This window comes from Carcharodon carcharias, chromosome 9 (genome assembly GCF_017639515.1).
Source record: "Carcharodon carcharias isolate sCarCar2 chromosome 9, sCarCar2.pri, whole genome shotgun sequence".
Taxonomy (NCBI): Eukaryota; Metazoa; Chordata; class Chondrichthyes; order Lamniformes; family Lamnidae; genus Carcharodon; species Carcharodon carcharias.
Window position 1 is genome coordinate 119,784,292 of NC_054475.1, and position 23,076 is coordinate 119,807,367.

Genomic DNA, 23,076 nt, shown 5'->3' on the forward strand with positions numbered 1-23,076 from the left:
TCTTTTCAGCTACAACACATCTGTATTGTAAAGGAGCCCCTTCCCCTGTCCCCATGTCACAAGAATCTGAAATGAAAAGTCCTGCACCATTTCTCCAGCTATGCATTTAGCTGTATTTGAGTTTCAATAATTACTGGTACGTTGCACTGGGAAGTCAACCTGAGATTGCTATTTTTAACATCCTTTTTAATTATTTTTTCCTAGCTCCTGAAACTTTCCCTGAAGTATCTTAACACTTTGTCTACCTAGGCCATTGGTTACAATATCTGACCAATCTTCTCCCCAGAGAATGTCCTACACTTGTTTAATGTTACGTTTACTCTGGCAATAGGGAGGCAACATACCATTTAAAAATTATGGCCTGAATTTCATGCTCCCCCATCGGTGGGTTTGTTTTGGGGGAGAGCGTGAAATGGAACTAATGGGCTTTCCACTGGGCTCCTGCCTGCCCAATCTCTCAACAATTTTAAGCTGGGGCGGGTGGGGCCTCGGACAGGCTGCCCACCCTTGCCCCAATTGAGGCCTATAAGTGGCCAATTATTAGGCTGGCAGGAGGATTTCCTGGGTGTGGGGGAAGCCCGAAAATGATCAGGCTTCCATCAGAAGCCCCCTTCTAACCTTGGCCACCAGGCCCCTGCCCAATCCTTAAGGTCTGGTAGCCACTGGACCTCCCTCCACTCCCTTGGCCTCTTCCCCAACACCCCAATCCACCCTCCCCTAGGCCTCCCCCCCCCAACCAAATCTCCCCCCACCAGACCCCGAAAACTTACCTTTCCATTCTCTCCTAGGACTTCAGCTCTAACATCTTCAGGAAGTTCCTCTTCTGTCCACTACAGCTCCTGTCGCTGCAGGCACTGGAAACTTGTCAGCTAATCAGATTGGCCAGCAAGTGGGACTTCCTCCTGAGTGAGGGGACGAAAGTCCCGCCTACAGCCAATTGAGCACCAAGTGGCTGCGGGGCAGGCAAAGCCGGCGGGGGTGTGTTCCCCGCCGACTCTTTGGGTGGCGGGACAGGAAACCCCATCATCCGAAATATCCTGGCCCTTGTTTGCAATTACAAAGATGTTTACTGTTTCCCAATGTTCCTTCAGCAATGGGGGAAAGTATTGCAAATACATTCAGAAAATAAAAGGAAAGATGCAAAATCTGCAGTAGAAGTCTAATCATGAGTTAAGAGCACTGCATTAATAAAGCCCAAAGTGATTCAGGCCACAATAGACATGATGGAATGCACTTACATTAGCTTGACTAAAACGATCCAAATGACAAATACATAAGACATACTTGTTGAAGTCCCCAGTGAGCAGGGCTCCCCACTTGAACACTTTCACAAATCACCCTCTTAAATCAACTTACACACCAATGGGTCTCACAACTTGAATAATTATTCTATATGTTTTGAAGATATTAAAATACACTGAAGCACGAAGTTATATAATAAATGTGCAGGTGGATAGTAAGACATGTTAAACAAAATGCCAAACAACTAATGCCTGGAAAAACTTTCAGCAATTCTGCTACTGTGGGTTAGATTTGTATCTCTTCAAAGTTTATTAACTGCTAACTGTCAACTGCCAAGAACTTGAATACGGCATGGAGTATATTTATTACTCAATTCTGTAAGAAAATCTTTTCAATAAGAAGTTTTCTAAAGATATCCTAGGACTTGAGTGCAAAATGATTTGGTCATATCGGATTTCCCACATTTGTTAATTATATAGGCCTGAATTTTTCCTGCATCGGGCGGGCTCGGCGGGAGTGGGTGGGGGTGGTTGCAGAGCCGACCGCTGCCCGCAATGGGCTCTGCATTGCCATTTTACGTGGGCAGGCCAATTAAGACCCACCCAGCGCAATACAGGAGCGGTAACACTCAGCGCTACCTGTGCGGGTGGTGGGAGGAGATAGTGTCAGGGCCAGTGCTCTTTCGCGAAAGTGCGTGAAGGAGCATTGCAATCTCCATGAGGCATAGGGCTGCCTCAGCGAGATTGATTTTATTTATTGTTTTCAAAAGCGCTTCAATCAAAATTTAATGAAACATGTCCCCTCATGTGACCATGTCACATGAGATGGGACATGTTTTTATTTTTCAGGAAAACTTGTTATTTAATTCATAAAAGCTTTAGGAAAACTCATCCCACTTGTGGATGAGGTTTCCTAAAAAAAAGTAGAGGCCGCTTGGCCTTTTCGCCTGCCCGCCAACCATAAGGTTTGATGGGCAACGTAAACTTTACATTAATTACTTCATTAATGGCCTTAATAGGCCTTTTTAATTATCAGCAGGTGCATAGCCAACTCCAGTGCGTGCCCGCTGAACAAAACATCATGAGACAGCACGATGATGTCGGGACGCACGCCCGACGTCATCATGCGTCATTTTACCCGCCAGCATGTCGGGCTTGCCCCCGCACACCGACTGAAAAATCTTGGCCATTGTTTCTGATTGGAAGCACCCCTGTAGTGTGAAAAGAATACCAACAGATGTAATAAATTTTATGGTGCAGGGAAATCTGCCCACTCACATGCTTTTGGTTTTACTGTGGCAGTAATAGGATGTGGCTTTGCTTCTACTTTCGGTTAGCTTTCAAAATCTTATTCTATGGCTTGGTATAGGTAGTGCCTGCCACTGCTGCCAACATTGTTGCTGCTCTTTTGCTTTAGTTTTGGCTTTCAGTCTTTGCCTAATTCTAGGTAACCACCCCTAGTGATGCCCCAACCACCCCCTTCCCCAACCCCCACACACGTCTCTTACATAATTCCCATGTAACAGATTGTGTTTGATCTTTCCACAGCTCTCATCACAGATTTGTTTGTAAATATTGGGCGTTTTGCAACATTTTAGCTAAGGGTAATTCCTCTAATTGAACCACAGATAAAAACAGAGGGCTGGCACAGTAGCCATTTTCTCCCCACAACCACTCTGCAACCTGACCCCCAACCCCACTGGAGATGGATAACTCATTCATAGCAGAAGTACTGTGGAGAGTCTGCCAACAACATCATGATGCACATGACCGTGGAAGATTTACAGAGAGGGACAGACAGACACAAAGCTCGCTCCACCAGATAAATCATCTCTAAACCCAACATGTTGACTTGCACCTGAATGCATAACCCCCATTTCCAATATTTTGTTTTCACACCTCATTTGAAACTGAGAAAAATTGTAAAAATGCAAGAAACCATGAAGCAAATCCAACTTTTGTGACAGCAATACTTATTTAGCTTTCAACACATATAATAAACAGGTAAAAACATGCTCTCATCACATTTCCACTGATCTTTACTTATGCTATTCAGAAGCAGTGTTGAAAGAAATGTTATAGCCATGGAATGCAGTAGGGTAGCGCTGTTATGTAGGCTACCTTGCTTCCTCAGGGGCAAGAAATGCCGCACGCTGCTACGTTCAAGTCTCATGCAACGTTCTTCAGACATTCTTCTATGTACACCCAAATATGTTGAAACAGTGCTACCATAATGCCACATAGCCCAACTGGTTGACATGATGTCAAGTTACCAAATTTGGACAGTGTGGGTCCTGACAACAGCTGCATTGTTCACACCCAAGAACAGACGCATGAGAACAAAAGGGGACTTGCAGCAGCATTATTTAAAAGGCTAGGTCCCCTGTTTGCAGGCAAGCAAAATCTATGGAACTTTTTCCACTGTAAAGTGCCTAGAATATTTTTGGACATGTTTTGGTCCATTTGCCAGGGAATATTGTTGCAGCCCCACAGGTACAGCAGGGGAATACATGATCTGTCCAAACCCCAAAGGCTGCAACAGGTATGGGATAGCAGTGGATAGTACCTCTGGGTATACAGCACTGTGGGTGTAACTACACGTGGGCTGCAGCGGTTCAAATCTATGGCTCACCACCAACTTCTCAAGGGCAATTATGGATGGGAAATTAAAAAATGCTGGCCTTGCCAGTGACGCCCATGTCCCGTTAAAGAATAAAAGCAACGAGATGCACCAGAGAATTTGGAGGGGGTAAACCCTATGCCATACTCTCTGCAAACCAAAGCCAGACTGATCTGTGCTCCTTGACAGTGACAGAAGGCAGTCTGGCAGGCCAGCCAATGTACCCAGAATCTCCATGTACATGCCATTCAGCACTCTCCTGTATGCCACTCCATTAAGGTCCTCGTCTGAGTCTTTGGTAGCAATAGCCATCTGCCACCTCGCACTCCCATGAGCTGCCAAATGCACCTTTATTCTTGGCTTGGCTGCAGCCCATTTGTGAACAGTGATTCATCATGTGCTGATGCCCACTCTGTACAAGCCTTCAGGGTAAATGCAGCGCCAGTATCCATGCTGGTGGGTGAGTGTCAGGTCAAATGGTGGGGCCTCTTCAATACTGCTGCGTGTTGCTCTCCCTCTTCCTCCTTGGGCTACTATAATCATGCAGGTGGCACTTCTTGGGTGTCTGAAATAAGGAAATAAGAAGGGATAAACTGTTGTCAGTGAAGCAGAGGGTGAGGTGAGAAGCCAAAGATCCATGGCCAAACTATCAACTTGCTCATCATAGCAGGGTGAGGGTGAGCTGGGAGTTGTGAAGAAACATAAAGCAGGAATACAGTCATCCTCAATGTTCTCAGTGATATCAGATGCTGCGAGCCCTATTGCAGCTGGCACTATGATGGAGCGAACCATCCCCTCTGGAGGGCTCAGGACATTAAAGTGTCCTTGTCCCCTGCCAGATCTGCTCTGCTCCCTTCTATTGTATGCCACATTATCTTGCAAGAAACAGGGCATAATGCCAGTGGTTGTTTAGGACTGCTTTTGGGTGATGTGTCTATCATAGTTGAATAGCTGGACATATATGAAAGGTGGCTGTGAGGCTGGCAGCAGTGGTAGGTGTGTGAGGCTGAGGTGGAATATCTGGATGTTAGGCATGAGTCATGTGTCTCAAAGGCTGATGCTGGATGAACGCTGGGGCTTTGAGCAGCTTAAGTGGCTGGCGTTGGGATGGGTATATGTGTTACGCCTGGTCCCCAGTTGAGGTCCTCCAATTAATTATGATCCTGGATGAGGTACCCCAAATTGTTATGTTCCCAAGTGAGGAGGGATGAACTGGCTCCCCTCCTTTATTCAACCCCCTCAGTTGGTCGCAACAAGGTTAATTTAAAAAGGATCCCTTCCCTCTTGGATATCTTTTCCCAGTCCAAATTTATCCATGTTTTAGAAGGAGCCAATTTAACCAGGATTTCTTGAGTCAAAGAAAGAGCAAGTTTATTAGTTACTAAAAACCCAAGAAAAATAATAAAAACACAACACGCAAACACACAGATTAGAAATGAAAAGCTGAGTCCAAAAATGAAAGTTTTAGAAAGTACATGAATCAGTCTTTGGTTTGTCCATGAGGAGTAGATGGTGAAATGTTGTGGCCGTGAAGTTGGGCGATTCTAGTAGAGTTGACTTTGACAGTTGAGCAGTTGGTTTGGAGACACTTGGTTCTGCAGTTAGCTGAAGGGGTTATCCTGTTTCCTTTTTGACTGTAGCTTCGCTGACTTGTGACTTACCTCCAGCAACAGGGGAGAGACTTGTACCAGCAAGCTGCAGTGATGCCTAGTTGCTGTTCTTCTGCTATGACCTTCACAGCACACACTAGTACACCAGAACTAGAACACTCAGACCAGGTTTGCAGCTAGCTTTTTAATCCTTTTTCCTGTGTATTCCTGGAAGGGAAAAAACAAACATGTCTTTTGCCCAGAATCTGCTTTCTTTCAAATCAGATAATTTCCATATTCTGAGATATAATTCAACAGGGGATAATTTCTGTTGAGATGGTAATCAGTCTCCATTGTGTCTACAACCACTGGAGATTAGAGTTCATCGTTTTGTATTGCATCTCTCCCTTTCAAGTGTATCTGTCTGATGTTGGCCTTGATACCTTTTAGGTGCAACATTCCATGTACTCTGGATTGGTTAGTCAAATGTAATCCACAAAGGAATTTTCCAGGAAGTGCTTACTTTACATTCTCAGCCAGCATTTGCTTGTATGCCTTTTAAAAAAAAAAACATCGCTTCCTTTAAAGGTTTAATGTGCCCGTAGGTTATTCGGGCCATGGTCCGCTGTCATGACATATGTCACGAGAAGATGCATTTATTGACATTGACTACCCATGTCATTAGACATCTTCTGGCACTGTTGCCAGGACATGTACCAGGACAGCCAGGTCTCTCTGTACCACAGAGTTTTGCAATCTCTCTCCATTTAAATAGTATACTGTATTTCTATTCTACCAGCCAAAGTGGACAAGTTCACATTTTCCCACTGTACTAATTATGGTTTTATTTAGTATGCAATGTACCTTTAAGAATAATACCTGTTAGGCAAGATCACATGTTCTGTAGTAACCAATAGCAGTCAGTGTAGAGATAGGGTGAGAGCTGAAAGCACACATTTAGTTGCTGCTGAGTATATTATAAATAAACTTAATGGGCAGAATTTTATGTTTGTTGGGTGGGCAGATAGCCGATCTCCGCCGGCGAAATGGGCCAGACTTCAGGCCAGACTTGGGAGTTGACTTTCCTGGTCACCTGTTTGCATTCTGTAATGAGGGTGGTCCTTGAGAGTCTTCTATAACCTGCAGAATCTTGGTTCACCTGCATCATTAGTGCCTCCAGTGCCGCATCCATCAGTTTGGATTCTTCAGTGTGCTCTGATGTCCATTAAAGTAATATTCTTTTCCATCTTCCCTCTAAAAGGCAGCCACACTTTTAAGAAAAAGCAGGCTGCCTGTGCCATGTGTTGTGTCGCTATATTGTCAGTGCCTCCTTCCATGTGCAGCTTGCTGGTACTGTTCAGAAGAAGAGACCAATACTGGAAGCAAAAGAACCTGCGCCACAATCATTCAGATGAGATGGATAGTCGAATTTTGTGTCTTACTCACCTCTCTCCAAACTGGATTGGGCAGGCTGCAAATTACAGTCCTTATGCCCATAATGAATTGTGTGCCCTGAACTTTGAGTTCCCAGTGACTTGATGCGCAGGGGAGCCTGAATCAGCCAGTCTTTGCTGGCACAAGACTGGTTGCATTCTTGATGAATCAATGTCACTATGAATTAATGTGAATGCTTTGCCTACAAGCAAAATATTTACCAAGCACTGAATGCCTGTAAAATTCAATACTTGTGAATATTGTCAACACTTTCTTCCTTCACATTCAGGTTAAGATTATTCTCTAATTATATCTTGGGCACAATCATCTAAAATCTTTCTAATTTACAATTTGAACGATTACAAGGAAAAAATTTCTCATTGATACTATAGTGCCATTCTGGAGATACTCTTCTTACTTCTGTGGTTGGAATTTTTTTTTGCAGAGGTGATGACTCAGCGCACTGGCTGAAAGGTTGGTGGCGATTCCACCTCAGCTGGGCCAGGTCAATTGGATTTTACAGTCTTCAGGGAGTTAACTGCCTGTGGTCACGGCTTCCCCCTCTTTCGTAGAGGATGTCCCGCCTCCAAAAGCTGTTAGCCAAGTGGTGGCCACTGCTGGGACTGTAGCCAGTCCCCAATGAGGAACAGTGATGGAGGTAGGCTGGCTAGGTAAATGGGATGGCTGTGCCAAGGTCAGTCAGGCAAGCCCTGGTGAGGGAGGAGAAGAGATTGGTAATAGGGAGGCCTGGGGTGATGGGGAGAAAACATGGGCGCAGTCCTTGCTGTTGATTGGGCTCAAGGTGCAACAGCAGCAGGGCCATCATCCTGAAGTCATACCATTTACCTAGCAGGCCCACCATATGGAGTGGGCACTCTCCTCCCACCCCTCACCTTTGGTAAAATGCCAGCTATGACAGGAAGAGGCCCTTAAGTGGCCATTAATTAGCCACAAGTGCCTTAACTGGCCCGACACATAACCCACAGCTGGTAAAATCCCCACGAAGATAGGTAGGCAATGAGCCCAGCAACATTCCTCCCCCGCCCCCCAATTCCAACTAACTTTATACAACCCCTTCCACCTGCTAGCCCACACCTGGTGGGTGAGCAAAATTCCAGCCTGTGTCTCCCAATGCCAATAAGTAGACACTTGCCAGGGAGGATATCCTTGGATTACCCCTATTATTGAACAATTCAAAAATAAAGAGCCATAACTTCCGTGGAGTGGAGATCACAGTCGGATTGCCACTCTGCTCCTTTTTACTTACACTAAAATGCAGCCACACCGTTTTCGCTCAACCTTCCGACTAGGGCCAGGTGAGAAAGGTATAGTGCAGCAGGTTCCCAAAACATTCAGTTGAGACCAGTAGAGTTGGGGAAAAGGAAGACACGCCCCATTTTTATGCACTGCTGCTGTATGGGATGGGGGGGTCAGGGGGTCATTGAGACGGAGTCGGGTGGTCAGTGGGGGGAGTCAGGTGGTTGAAAGGATGATCAGTTGGGGATTGGGTGGGTGGACTGTGGGGGGAGTCAAGTGGTCAGTGTGGGGCATTGGATGGTCATGGGGAGGTGACCAATGGCTGTGGTAGTTGGTGAGAGTTGTTCGGGGGGAGGTGGGAAGGGCAGTTGGGGGTGTAGTTGAGAGGTTGGGAAGGCAATTAGGGGTGGAGGTTAGTCTGTAGGTGAGGTGTAGTCGAGAAGCCGAGAGGGCAGTTAGGGGGATGGGGTGGTAGCCAGGGTAGTGGGGGGTTAGTCAGGCGTGCAGGGATAGTCGGAGGGATGGGGGTTAGTCGGGGGTGTGGGGGGATGATCAGCGGGGGGGAGGGGGTCCAAGGAGGCTTGAGAGGGTAGCCAGGAGACTCAGAGGGGGTTCAGGGTGGGGTTAGTCCTATAGTTACCCAGTGGCTTTAATTCTTCCAATGTTTCCTGATAATTATTCCTGTAAGACAGCTGGAACCATCTGAAGACTGTAATTTAAATTGGAGTATCGGGTGGTTTCTGGTGCAGGGTAATTGCCCAGTGGATATTTCAACTTCGCAGGCAATTGCCGTACAATTCTTCCTGGGGGGGTGGGGGGTGGGTATGGTGGAATGCATCTTTGGGATACCCTCCCCTGGGGGGACGACACCCCAGAGATTGGGAGTTATAGGGCAAAATAAATCTATTTTGACTTCAAGCAAATGATGGTGATTGATGCTGTGGTCTAATGATTCTAAGGGAACAGTAGCAAAATGGTCACGTGACTAGATTAGTAATCGAAGGGCCTGGACTAATTCTGTGGAGGATTGTGGCAAAATCTTCGGGTTGGCGAGCGGGGTTGGACCCTGCTCACCAATGCATAAAATGACACGCAGTGACGTCAGGCGTGTGTCCTGATGTCACCGCGCGTCATTCTGATCCTCAGTTCAGTGGGCGCACAGCGGAGTCGGCTGCGCGCCCGCCAAACTGTCAAAAGCCTATTAAGGCCATTTAAAAACTAATTAAAGTGATTAATTGAGCTGCCTGTCCAACCATAAGGTTGGCAGGCTGGCCGGGAGCCCTGGCGGCCTTCGTATTTATCATGAAAACTCATCCGGGTAGGATCAGGTTTCATGAAGGTTTTATAAATTAAATAAATGTTTTCATTACAGTTCATTGGCATGTCTTCACAGCATCGTAACCAGGGGAGAGTGCCCCAAAGATGCATTCGCCAATACCCACCCTCCCCCCTTACAACACCCCCATCCCTCACTCCCCTGGAAGAATTGTATGGCAATTGCCTGCGAATTTGAAATATCCACTGGGCAATTACCCTGCACCGGAAGCCACCCAATACTCCAAAATAAATTGCAGACTTCAGATGGTTCCAGCTGTCTTACAGGGATAATTATCAGGAAACATTAGAAGAATTAAAACCACTGCGTAATTATAGGACTGACCCCACCCTGAACCCCCTCTAAGCCTCCTGGCTACCCTCCCAAGCCTCCACGCACACCCCCGCCTCCCCATCACTGATCATCCCCCCACACCCCCGACTAACCCCCATCCCTCCAACACATGAGCGGACATGTCTTAAAATTTTTTTTCTTTATTAAAATTTTTGGAACTTAAACTAATCTCCCTGTGGTAGCTCTGTGCCTCAGGGAGATTTCTGCACTCTTTTGCGCACATGCTTCTGGGTGCGCGTCAAGCTGGACGGGCCTTAATTGGTCCACCCACGTATAATGGCGCCACCCAGCCAATCACAGGTGGCAATCAACTGCATGCACGCCCATGCCCGTTCCCACCCAATCCCCCCCAACGGGGAGAAAATTCTCCCCATGAGGTCAAATCCCACCATTGAGCTAGGCTATTTAAAATCAATCAATTAATAAATCTGGAATAAGTCTTGGTAATGATGGTCATGAAACTACCCGATTCTTGTAAAAAAACAATCTTGTTCACAAATATCCTTCAGGGGAGGAAAACTTTTATCCTGAACTGGTTGGCCCAAATGTGATTCTAGGCCCATTGCAATGTGTTTAAGTCTTAAAAACAAAAGCACACCCTACCGGCTGCCCCACAGCCAAAACAAGAAATAGCCTGACAGTCATATTCACTGGATCATACCTTCCAGCCAATGCCTCATATCCCTTCATCATCATCCCTGGGTACGTCCTTGCCCACTGACACAACAGACAAACTGGGAGGGTGGCACAGTGGAGAGAAGGGTCTGGGGGGTTCTCAGAATGGCCCAATGAAATTTCATGGCATCAGGTCAAACGTGAGTACGGAAACCTCCTGTTGATTCACACCTACCACACTGCCACAACTGATGAATCAGTATTCTTCCATGCTAAGCACCACTTGCAAGAAACACTGAGGACAACTAGGGCACAGAATGCACACTGAGTGGGGAACTTCAATGTCCATCACCAAGAGTGGCTCATTGCTGACTGTGCTGGTTGAGTCCTGAAGGACATGTTTGTCAGACTGGGTCAGGTGACTAACATTCATGCCAAGTGCCGGGTAATGACCACCGCCAACAAGACAGAATGTAACCATCTCCCATTGACAATCAATGGCTGAATCCCCTACCATTGACCAGAAACTAAATTGGACCAACCATATAAACGCTGTGGCTACAAGAGCAGATCAGAGGCTGGGAATTCTACAGCAAGTATCATCTCCTGACTCCCCAAAAGCGTGGTCACAAGGTGACAGCCATAGTCCATGAAAGACCAATGGCATCCCTCTCTGTTCAAGAGAGACAAGTGGTTATAAATCTTGGGAGGCACGAATGTGAAGCATTTGGCAAGGCAAGGAGGCAGCCCTCCTGGTATGGGGATAGAACCTGTGCTGTTGGCTTAATTCTGGACCACACTCAAGCCAGCTAGCTAAATGAGATAACTGAAGCCTGGTCACCATCCACAAGGCATAGGTCAGGAATGCGATGGAATACTCCCTATTTGCCTGGACGAGTGCCGCTTCAACAACACTCAAAAAGCTCAGTACCAGGACAAACTGGGAGGGTGGCACAGTGGAGAGAAGGGTCTGGGGGGTTCTCAGAATGGCCCAATGAAATTTCATGGCATCAGGTCAAACGTGAGTACGGAAACCTCCTGTTGATTCACACCTCCCACACTGCCACAACTGATGAATCAGTATTCTTCCATGCTAAACACCACTTGCAAGAAATACTGAGGACAACTAGGGCACAGAATGCACACTGAATGGGGAACTTCAATGTCCATCAGGACAACACAGTCTCCAACTTAAACGTTCACTCCCTCCATCACTGATGCACAGTTGTAGGAGTGCAATGCATCAATTTGCCAAGGCTCCTTCAAGAGCACCTTCCAAACCCACAACTTCTGCCACTTAGAAGGACAAGGGCAGCAGATGCATGGGAACATCACCACCTCCAAGTTCCTCTCCAAGCCACCCACCATCGCTATTACTGGATCAAAATCCTGGAATTCCCTCCCTAAGAGCACTGTGGGTGTACTTCCACTACTGCAGCAGTTCAAGAAGGTGGCTCAGCTCCACATTCTCAGGGGGAATTAGGGATGGGCAATAAATGCTGGCCTTGTCAGCAATGGTCATCCCATTAACAAATTAAACAAAGATTCAATTACAATCTAGTACCTGATTGGCTATGCTCTTAAAGTTGAACCCAAGATAAACTCCTTTTGGTTGATTCCTCACTGCTTTTGTTGTCATCCTTTTTCTTCCATTTAAAGATGGGGGTTGGATTCTTCGTCTTTGACTGTGAATGTAGCATATACTCCAATTAAAGCTCTGCATTATTTCATTCAATTAATTTGTTATATATTATACATAGGATTGTGTATCCTAAAGTGTGATAAAATTGCTATTTCATAATTTAAAGAACTCAAGAGGTGCAGTCTAATTAGCATTATTTCCCTTGCTTTGTGTCAATTCTGATAAAAGCTTAGTATTTTTTAACGATCATTCCTTGACAAAAGGTATGCCAATATTGCCTGCTTAAGTGACGCATAAAAAATTGCATGTTGAACGCAATGAATATTATTAAAGATATATGGTGGAGTTGTTTTTCTAAATTTGACAATGTTATACACTTTCATATCACAAAAAGAAATGATTTGTTCTTGGGCATTGGCAACATTGACAAGGCATAGCTTATTGCCCGTCCCTAGTTGCTATGACGACATGTTCAATCACAAGTGAGCTGGACCATGTAAAGATAGCAGGTACAGCTATCAAAGATGTTTGGGTCATTGTGAGGGGCAGGGGCTGCGGTTTGATATTGACTGTTAAATATCAGTAAGGAATGGGGATATGGATATGACGTGAACACTCATTCAGTTTGCTACCCTTACGATGCCCATTTCTGCTTTTAAACAATCGACCCTGGTTTCAGTATGATTCCTGAACGATATTAGTGTAGTGGTTGGGTTTTTACAACAATCCAACAGCTTTCATAGCCATTTTCTGGTGCGAGCTCACAAATGATCAAACGTGTTGAATTTGACAGCTTGCATTCTGCGATTTAAACTCACAGACTCTGGGTTGCTAGACCAGCACAAAAGCCACTAAAACCCATACCTAAATAAATGTCAATTTCAACCCAAAAAGCAATCATGGGTGTTGTAAGGTCAGGAAATTGAATGAGTGTTTGTATCTCCATATCCCATTGCCTTGTTGATAGTGAACGGAGTCCACTCTCAACTCCATTGATCCAGATACCATCAGTAAGGCATTTATGGAGCTCTGTTAGTCATAAGCCATACAAGTGCAAACATATCGTGACTTGGCATTGTCAGGCGTAAATTCATGTGCACTTGAATGTGTAGAGGAAAAGGGGAGTCAAAAGGGGATACTATCATATAGGGGGTGAAGAAGAAAAATTAGGTGATCAGAATGTTCCTGGTACACTTCTGGCATCATATAGAGAGAGCTTTATTGTGAATTAAAAAAAGATGCTGGTACTTAGCAGGTCTTACAGCACCTGGGGAGAGAGAAACAGAATTAGTGTTTCTCATCAATGTTCTGATGCTTCACTGACTTGAAACATTGGGCCAAACCTTCCAGTCTCCAGATCATTGAAGACCTGACGTACGACTGAAAATCGTACGTCAGGAACCTGTGGAAGTTTAAACTTTGATGGGCAATTCCCTTATGCCCTGAAACCCTCCGTGAATATCTCCAACTTTGAACTGGAGTTGAAGATTTGGAACACATCTGAATTATTGACTTGGATAGTTACCCAGGAAATGTTAAACAAATTAAAACCCAGTCTAACACCTGAGTAACTTCACAACTGACCTGCAATTGCCCCCTCTGATCACCCAACTACCCTCTGAACTGACCATGACCACAAACTACACCCCTGATGCAGCCTGACTGCCCACTCACCCACCTACCACCTCGCCCACCTACCCCATCATACCAACTTACCCACCTCATCCAACCTACCCATTTACTCATTCATGCACTTACTCATCCATGCTGTAATGTTCAAAGAATGGACCTTTAAACTTATCATAAGGCAGCTAGTGCCATAAAAAAGGTGTGTCCTGTCTTCCCTGACTCTGCTTCAGTCTGATGGAGCTCCCTGAGGGACACTGAATTGTGCATTTCTCTGACAGCCGGGATTGAAAGGCCCCAGAAGAAATGTGCAGCAGCATCAAGTCAGGGGAATCTTCAAGTGCAGCGGCAAACTGCTCATTATTGCCTCTGCTCAGAAGGCTTGGGCTATTAACTCTGTTCCCCTCTCCATAGGTGCTGGCAGATCTGCTGAGTGTGTCCTGCATTTTCTGTTTTTATTTTAAATTGCCAGCATCCGCAGTATTTTGCTGCTGTATCATGAATGCCCGCTTACTTTCTGCTGCAGGATGGTGTAGATCTAAATTTACATGTAGATATATTTAAACTTTTTGTAAGTCCTCCTACTGCACCCACCACATGCTGTAATAGGTCCTCGCTGACACTTTGCTGATAATACCTTGTTATGTGCAATGCATGCTATGACTCACCACGAGCAATGGCACAGAATATTTGCTGTTATAAATAATACTTTTAGGTTTAAGTTTTTTTCTGACAAGGAAGCATTCTTGATACTGTTGACTTACACTGCTTGCTGGTTGGCCTGTGGATTGGGTACAGATACTGTTAAGATGGAGCTAGAAGTTGACTGCTGTCGCCACCTAGAAAATCAAAGTCAGGTATGCAGCGATCAATCTAGAAGCAGCATAGTGTAATTCCACATAAACGTATATATGAAATGATTAGTGCAATGTTAAAACAAGATTCTCACATGATTTAGAATTACAAATTACACATGGTTGGCATAACCAAAGAGAATTTTCCAGCATCTTGCTTTCAAAGGGTTTATCAGACCCCTGCCAAGTAAACACATTTTCTACAGGATATTGGATGCATGGTGTCATCTTTGGTTCATGGTAGCATTCCTGCATCTGCATCAGAAAGTTTTCCATTCAAGACCCATTTCACAAACTTGAGGACATTATTTCAACTGACACTTCAGTGCTACACAATTCAAAACGCCCTCTTTCAGATGAGATGGGAAATCAAGTCCCTATCAGCCAAATGGAATGTTGGCCTTTATCTCAAAGAGCTTTGGATGCTGTTGTACTGAGCCTTAGTCAGAGCCCAACTGGAATACTGCTTTCAGTTTTGGACAATGTACATTAGCAAAGACTCGGCCTTGGAAAGCGTGCAATGCAGACTCACTAGGATGACAAGGACTGAAAGAATTAAATTATGATGACAGGTTGTATAAACTTGTTCTTTTGTTTCCTTGAGTTTAGAAGGTTGAGGGGTGATCTAACTGGGATTTAAAATTATAAAGGGATTCATCCAATTGCATAGACTTGGATAAACTATTTCCTCTGCTGGGGGAGTCAAGAACAAGAAGCATGATCCCAAAATGAAAGCTAAACATTTAGAAGTGAAGTTAGGAAGCACTTTCTAAAATCAAGATGTAGTGGAAATCTGGACCTTTCTTTGCCCCATAAGACTGTAGGTGCTCCATTAATTACAATTTTCAAGTCTGAGATTAATAGATTTTTGTTAGGTTATTTAAGGGATATGTTGTAAAGGTGTAAATGGAGATGAGGTACAGATCAACCATGGCCTAACAGAATGGCTGAACATGCTCAAAGGGTTGAATAGCCTACTCCTGTTCTGTTGTGAATGTAAAAGATCCCATGTCAGTATTTGACTAAGTGATAGAGAGACCTTCAAGTATTCTGGCCAACATTTATCCCTCAGTTAACACCATTAAAACAGATCATCTAGCTACTTATCTCCTTGATTTATTGTGGGACCTTAATATGTACTAATTGCCTGCTGTGTTTGCCTACATTACAACAGCGACTACACTTCAAAATTAATTATCTGTGAAGTACTGTGAAGATATGAAATGTGTTATATAAATGCAAGTTCTTTCTTTAATGACTTACAGTTTAAATTAACAAATCATGATATTAGGTTGAGGTAATTTTCTCTCCATTTGGCTTTTTTTTAAAAACTTGTCAAACAATAGCAGCCACTATCAGTGTATTTCTTAGCCTTAAAAATGTGCCTTAATATTGTTCTTTTCACCATCCTCAAGATACTGTTAGCTAGAGTTATAAGAAATCTTACATCATAGTATGTTGTTTCATGAAAAGGTCAAGAGGCTTGTATGGGTAAACAATAACTGTTTATTGATAACACATAACTATATACATATACAGGATACAGTTCTGTTTAGGTACTAGCTTCATTCCGGCTTCTACTAAGTGCACAACTACACTCTACTACTCCCATGTGACTCCCTACATCATAATGTGGGCGGTACTGTTTCTCTAGTCCCACATTAACCTTTACAGTCTTGATCACCTTAGTACACTTCCCCAACATCCCCCCCAAGTCTTTACCCAAATGTATCTACAGTAATATTTACAGGCTACCCCATCTCCACCAAAGTCTTGGACTGCAGATTCAGGTAGTCTGCAGGCTTTATGACTCTCCCAAGATCTCGTACTTTTCAAGTTTGGAGGAGTGGTAGTCTCAATTGCTTTGGGTTAACTTTGTTGGTTTGGAGTTGAAGTTGCAATGCTTGGTGTTTCAATTATTTGGGTGTCAAGAACTGGTTTGCTTCTTGTGCTCCTTAGTGTAGTATTTTTCTTTGTCGACAATCTGTCTTTCTTGGTTGGATACCATGGTCTTATCCCTTTGCTTCCAGAGGGAATGTTCACTCCGCTCATTCATAGAGTGGACTCAGCTTTTCTTTTTCAGTGGGGTCTGTCAGGTTCTTCCTGAAAGTTGAAGGTTTACCTCCCTGTTTGTATGTTCCTCATCCTTGAGCTCAACCTGCAGTTTGGCTTCTAAAGCTGCACTCTGTTTCTTCATGTATCCTTGTACCTCCGAGTTTTGTCTTGGTGATTTGGTGGTCACTTCTCTCCTGCTTCAGGATGTTATGCGTGTGAGCTTGAAGCTCCAGCTTCGTTGCTGTAGTTTTTCCTGATCCTATGACATCCACTGTTGGTCTCTGAAGTTCAGGCTTACTCTTCTACTGTTGCTCCTTCTCCTCTGTGTCTCCTGTTTTAAGTATAATGGTGTTCATCTGGAGATTTGGCTGGTCTGACCGAAGAAAAGTATTTTCTGTTGTCTGCAAAGGAGCTGGAATAACCGCCTCTACAAAAAGCGAGGACAATTCCAAACTGAAGTCCCAGTGGAGATCATCAGCACTGGTGAACCTCTCAGGCATCTCCAATTCTGTGTAGTTGACTACAGTTGCTGTTTTGACATTTTCTGCCATTTTGAGGAGGCTGAGGACAACACAGACATCTCCACTCAGGAGAGAAAATGGTCGATTGCAAATGACATACAGAATTTTGATTGTTTGCTTGTTGCCATATGGGAGCAGCTCTTGAATCATGCCTATGGGCGGTTGGACCACACAGTGGTGCACCTGTCATCTATAGCCAGATGTCTTTTAGCCACGGTTCCTGATCTGAACAGGACCATCACACTGGCTCCTGTAGATAACTTGAAATTCATTTTCAGATATGTCAGCATTCCAAAATGTGATTCTGGGATTGGATCTTTGATTTCTCCCAAGAAGCATCGCTGGATGACTTTGGTGTGGCTCATCCATCTCATGGACTCATTTGGGATCCTCCACAGGTCTCCAGGTTGTGGGCTTACACATCTTTCCAAAGTGTCCCAGGTGGATGCAGTGATTGCTGGACACTGCTCATGTCTGTGAGGTGTTTTGGTGCGACAGCACTGACATGGTCTGCCAACATCTTGTGTTTTGCTTGAGTATTGCTTTCCTTGCCCTGGATTCTCCTTGCCCTTTTGTTGTTTTATGAGCTGGACTGTTGGGATTGTTCTGTACCACAGTTTAACTTCACCACGCAAAATGGATCGATTTTTCTGGCGGACCTCCGATTTTCTGGCAATTTGGATGGCTTTTTCATCACCTTTAGATTGGAGTACATCCAAAAGAGTTTCATTGGCCACTCCCACTATTATTTGGTTTCTTATGAGTTCCAAATTAAAGTCGACCTAGTCACAACCTTCAGCCAATCTGTATAATGCATTTATGAAAGAGCCGATTGGTTCCTTGGGGTTTTGGACTTTGTTAAATTTTGCTCACTCCAAAAATTTATTGCTTCTTAGGTTAAAGTGGTGTCAAAGGACTTCATGACCGCTTCAAAGTTATCAGAAGATTCACTTATTCCTTGTCTGGCAATTATGTCATTGGCTATTGGAACTATTGAATATGATAGTGTATTCACTTATTCAGCCTCTGTTTTCTTATTCAAGCCTGATGCTATCTTATGGCTTAAAAATCTTCTTCATAACGCCCAATTTTGCACCTCACCTGGCTCTTCCCTCTTCCTTAATTGGTCCGGCAGTGTTGATTTACCATCCATGATTGTTTTCAGCACAAGGAAGTACAGCTTTTTTTTCCCTTTCTTCCTGCACTTAGTGATTTTGCAGACTCCTGATGGAGTTACGGAGCTGTTTTAAACTTCAGCGAATCTGCACAAAACCTTTTGAGCAAATCATTTTGGCCAGCTAGTTGCTTTCCTGAGCTTGGGGAATTGAATTGAAGCTGATTTTTTGCTTTAATTTTTTTTTCATCCGCACGGGGTGGTCATGTCTTATGGTGTTGATTTTGAATCCGGGCTGCAGCGTTCTTCAAGCCATGCTCGTTAACAATTGGACTATCAGTGCTGCCTGATTATGGCACTGAATTTAAAGGGTCATTACAGACTTTTTTTGTCGTTTGCTCACCTTTTTGCAATCTGGCTACGTCCTTTAACTCTGTCTTCAGTTGGGTCTCGCAACAGATCTCCAAGTGCTCTGGTGGAGTCCTTATATGCTGCACAGTGGAGCTTTCTTCTGCCTTTCAGCCTCCAAGCCTGCAATGGAGCGTCTTAGGCAATCTCTAGCTGTGTATTTGAGATCTTCAAGTGAGGCCCACTTCTCTCAGGCAGACTGCAGTTTCTTTACTTGTTCATTCTTAGGGATTCTGGGGTCCTTCACCTGCTGCCACTATGTTGTATTGTTGTATGTTGTCTCATGAAGAGGTCTAGAGGCTAGTATGGTTGAACAATAACTGTTTATTAATAACACACAACTATATACATATATAGAGTCCTGACTGTCGAATAGGTGGATATCCATTTACCAAATCAGGCAAAAGATATTCTGTGAATCACAGCTGTTTTATTGTTAAACTATAGTTCAGTACAAATACCAGTTTCCACTCTTCCCTTCTGAATCCTTACCATGTCCAGAAGTAAAGCCCTCTTTACTGGGGAAAAACCTAGCTCTTAAGTGGAGGCTTCAATGAGCATCACCTGCTCTCAGTTCACTCTTGTCCTGGTTTACTCTTAAAGGGACCTACATTTCTGATATTGTCACTGACTAGATGTTATTTTCATGCCGACTTCAACTGGACTCACCACTACACTTTACTACTCCCATGTGACTCTCGGCATCATAATGTGGGCGGTACTCTTTCCCCAGTCCCACATTAACCCCTACAGTCCCAGACACCCTTATACTTCATACATCACTATGACATGATTTTTAGCCTTAAATAGAAGTGTGTTATTTCTGGAAATGTTAGCTTATTTGTGGAGTTATTTCTACATTTTGAAAAATGAAGAAAATGGCTCTGGTGATGCCAAAACTATTTCCATTGACAGACCGCTTTATGCCAGTTCCTGCTATGATTGAAATGGAATTCAATAACATGTTTTTTAAAAGAGTGCAGTTATTTTGCTACTCTTGCCCCAGTGTGAAGTGATTTTAAGTGCATACTGATATGAAAGTAGAGTCAAGTTCCCATCTGATTCCCAATCACACTCCAGGAACCTGATTCACACTTTGTAAAGTTTGTATCCAGTGGTGATGCAGGACTTAACTCGGTTCTTGCTAGGCAGCAGTGGAAACTCACTGTTACATTGCTCTTGGGAGCTTATAAAACATTGTAAGAAATGTTTTAAAAACCAGCAGAAAGCTGTTGCTCCCACCCGCACTTTCCTAAAAAAGAATAGGTGGGACTTTGAAAACTAAGTGTAAACATGCAGAAAGCTACTTTGAGGTTAATGCCGGTGATGTACAGTTGACTGGTTAACAACCTGAAGACTGCCCATCACATTCCACAGTAGCTGTCTGAAACAGGGAGATAACATGTAATTGCAGCTTATTGCACTGCTACTTTTTTTACAGTACACTAATGAAAAAGAAACAAACTTAGGATTAGTGCATAAACTGGAGCATGTTAAAAGTTCAGATGACATTACAAACCATAATAGTATAGCTTGACTGACTTACGAGCAACATTACATCTTTGAAGTACATTCCTGTGTTTAGTTTTTGCAATACAGATGGAGTATAGGTTTAATCTTACATTATTATGCACATGATAAAATGGCTCCCACAATTATAGCGCAAGTGGTCATTTTTTAAAATGTCCATTGCTTCCAGCAGAGACCTGCTGTGTGTGCGTGCTTTGCACGTTTGTAATTCTCCAAAGACTAGGGATCCACTACAAGCTGTGAAACTCCATAGCATATGTGTGATGTCACCAACTGATTTCCCAGTTAAAATGTTTAACTTTCAGTCAGACGGGGCCAGAGGAGACCGTAGGACCAAATAGGTTCATGCCTCAGTCGGGGTGGGAGCTTGGGGAGGCTGATCCACAGAGAGAAGGGTGTTGGAAGCCCGTGTGCGAGGGATTTGGAGACTTGGAGGTGAGGGGTGATCTGTGTCGCATGATTTGATGGGAAAGATAGAGGCCTAAGGGTTTGGGGAATTGGAGGCTTGGCCATGGGGTTGTCGGCGGAGAGTGGGGGTGGATTGAGGAGGAGGTGGAGTGGGGAGGAGCTGGGCAAGGATTAGTCTTCGGTGGGAAGATGCTTAGGTTGAGGGAGTACTTACATGCACACATACAAACACACATTGGATACAACATTGTTCCAGCAGGCAGTTACTTACATTCTAGTCCTTTGTTTCTTCTGCGCAGCTCTTGCACCCATTGGTGGAAACTAAAATTCAGACACATATGGGATACATAAAATGAATCAAAATCTCTGTGATGGATTTTCATGGAGTCAGGTGTCTCATGGAAGAGTGTCAGGTATTCCTGGGATTCCCAACCCCATTCCTGGGTTTCTGATTTTCTGTAGAGCTTTTTAAAGGTGTGGGCTGGTCAGGGTCACGAGCCCACACCCTGTATTCTCGACCTGGCTGATTCTGCTGTGGGGACAGACATGTCCTAGTCCTCCATAATTTTCATGGAATCAGGCCAGCTTTTCAAAGAGTCATGGTTCATGGCACCTCAGAAGGTGCTGTGAATGATAGTCTGCGTGAGGGAACCTTTTGAAAGGCAAGTTCAAAAGCTCCTCCTTGTGCACCACACCAACCCCCCCACCCCAAACCAGGCCAAGGTATGCCTCCCCATCCACCACTATGGCCCCTCATGTGCCCAATTCCAAGATATGTCTCCCATCCATTCCCTAAGGCCCCCCATGTCCTTCATGCCAAGCTATGGCACTTCTATGCCCATCCACCTACAATACACTATATAAAACCAATGAACCATTTAGTCACATTAGGATGTATGAGAAAAAGGCATTAATTGATAACTTTCCACGATCTTTTTAAAAAAATCTCAAAAAGTATCAATAGCAGAAACTACATGAACTTGAACCTCTTTATCTTGTGTAAATAAACATCGTGCAATTGACAGAAGAGATCAGAGAGCTAGAGTTGTCAATCAAGCAATGTTTCCCCTGGGGCTCGGTGTTTGAGCATTCTAAAGGGGGCTCTCAGCCAAGAATGTCTAATGAGAGGTAATAGTGGCCTCAAAAATATAGTCAGCAGCCCAACTGCCCCATTAACCCTGGTAATCCAGTTGGTTATATTTTAAAAGGGGCAAAGATAGGTTTGAAATTATTTTTGCGGGGTCCTTTCAAAATTGTGATCTTTCCCAATCACCACTGCCACCAATCCCAACCCCCACCCTGCGCTCTCCTTGCTAGTGGTTCAATATTTTTTACCCATTAAGCTTGGCTAATGAATCTGGTGACTTGCACTGGAACACCTGTTTGGCACCGACAGTCCAGTGCGGCACTTTTGTCTTTAACCTATCGAGGGCAGTATCATAAAACTGCAGCTGTTTTTCATCATGGGTATGGACAATCATCCAGCATGCTCTGCATTTGACCATTTAAAAGTCAGTCAACCCCTTCACATTTGACTGAGGGTGAATGCTGTGTAGGTATTTAGCTGTTCAGGGCATCACTGCCAAGCCTGCTTTTTGTCATCTTCTGGTATCGCCCCCCAACAAGAATTAAGAGGTTAAGAGACCATTGTTTTATTGGGTGAAGGAAGCCAGGCTGGTTTCATTCTCTTCCATTAAAGTCAATTATAGTATCTCTGTTGCTCCAACTAATACCACCAAAAATACAGGAATTAAACTTATGACTTTCCTGGTCATTTTGTCTCAGTTCCACAACACATACCAATAGGTAAACTTATCAACTGATCTAACAGGGAAATGTCTATCCCATAGATTTTTTTTCTTCCTCTAATGGCAGTATTTTTTTTTACTTATTATTTCATGGGATGTGGGTGTCACTGGCAAAGCCAACATTTGTTGCCTATCCCTAATTGCCCTTGAGCTAAGTGGCTTGCTGGGCCATTTCAGAGGGTAGTTAAGAGTCAACCACACAACTTTGGTCACATGTAGGTAAGGACAGCAGACTTCCTTCCTTAAAGGACATTAATGAACCAAATGGGTTTTTACAACAATTGATGATAGTTCCATGTCACCATTACTGAGAGTAGATTTCAATTGTATGTTTCTATTAATTGAATTTAAATTCCATTGTTGTGATGGGATCTGAACACGTGTTCCGAGAGCTTGGACCTCTGGATTACTACTCCTGTGACATGACCACTACACTACCATCTCCTCTATACAAAGCAAAGTTGCCACTGACTGCAGTGGTAAAGGCTTTCTCTTCCCTATCTGTTTTTTCCTGCATTAATAATAGGTTAAAAACAAAAGTGGTACAGTTTACAAATGGGCACATTGTGGGTACTAACAACTCACCACTCCTTTCCTGTTAGAAGAGCTTAGAGTGTCACTCTTATCCTTGCTGTTCTAAACAAACACATTACTTAGGCAATGGAGATAGACAAACTCACAGACA

At 44.0% G+C, this 23,076-nt stretch overlaps 1 protein-coding gene across 3 annotated transcripts in view; it reads right to left on the reverse strand.

The window, feature by feature from the left end:
* The window catches only part of LOC121281767 (UAP56-interacting factor-like), a 48,605-nt gene that overhangs the window by 5,645 nt on the left and 19,884 nt on the right, over positions 1 to 23,076 (reverse strand). For all 3 annotated transcript variants that reach the window (XM_041194730.1, XM_041194728.1, XM_041194729.1), the window contains 3 exons: positions 20,855 to 20,904; positions 14,458 to 14,532; positions 11,990 to 12,110 (listed from right to left, as the gene is read on the reverse strand). In XM_041194730.1, coding sequence (XP_041050664.1) covers positions 11,990 to 12,110; positions 14,458 to 14,532; positions 20,855 to 20,904 — 246 coding nt within the window. The remainder of the gene's footprint in view (positions 1 to 11,989; positions 12,111 to 14,457; positions 14,533 to 20,854; positions 20,905 to 23,076) is intronic.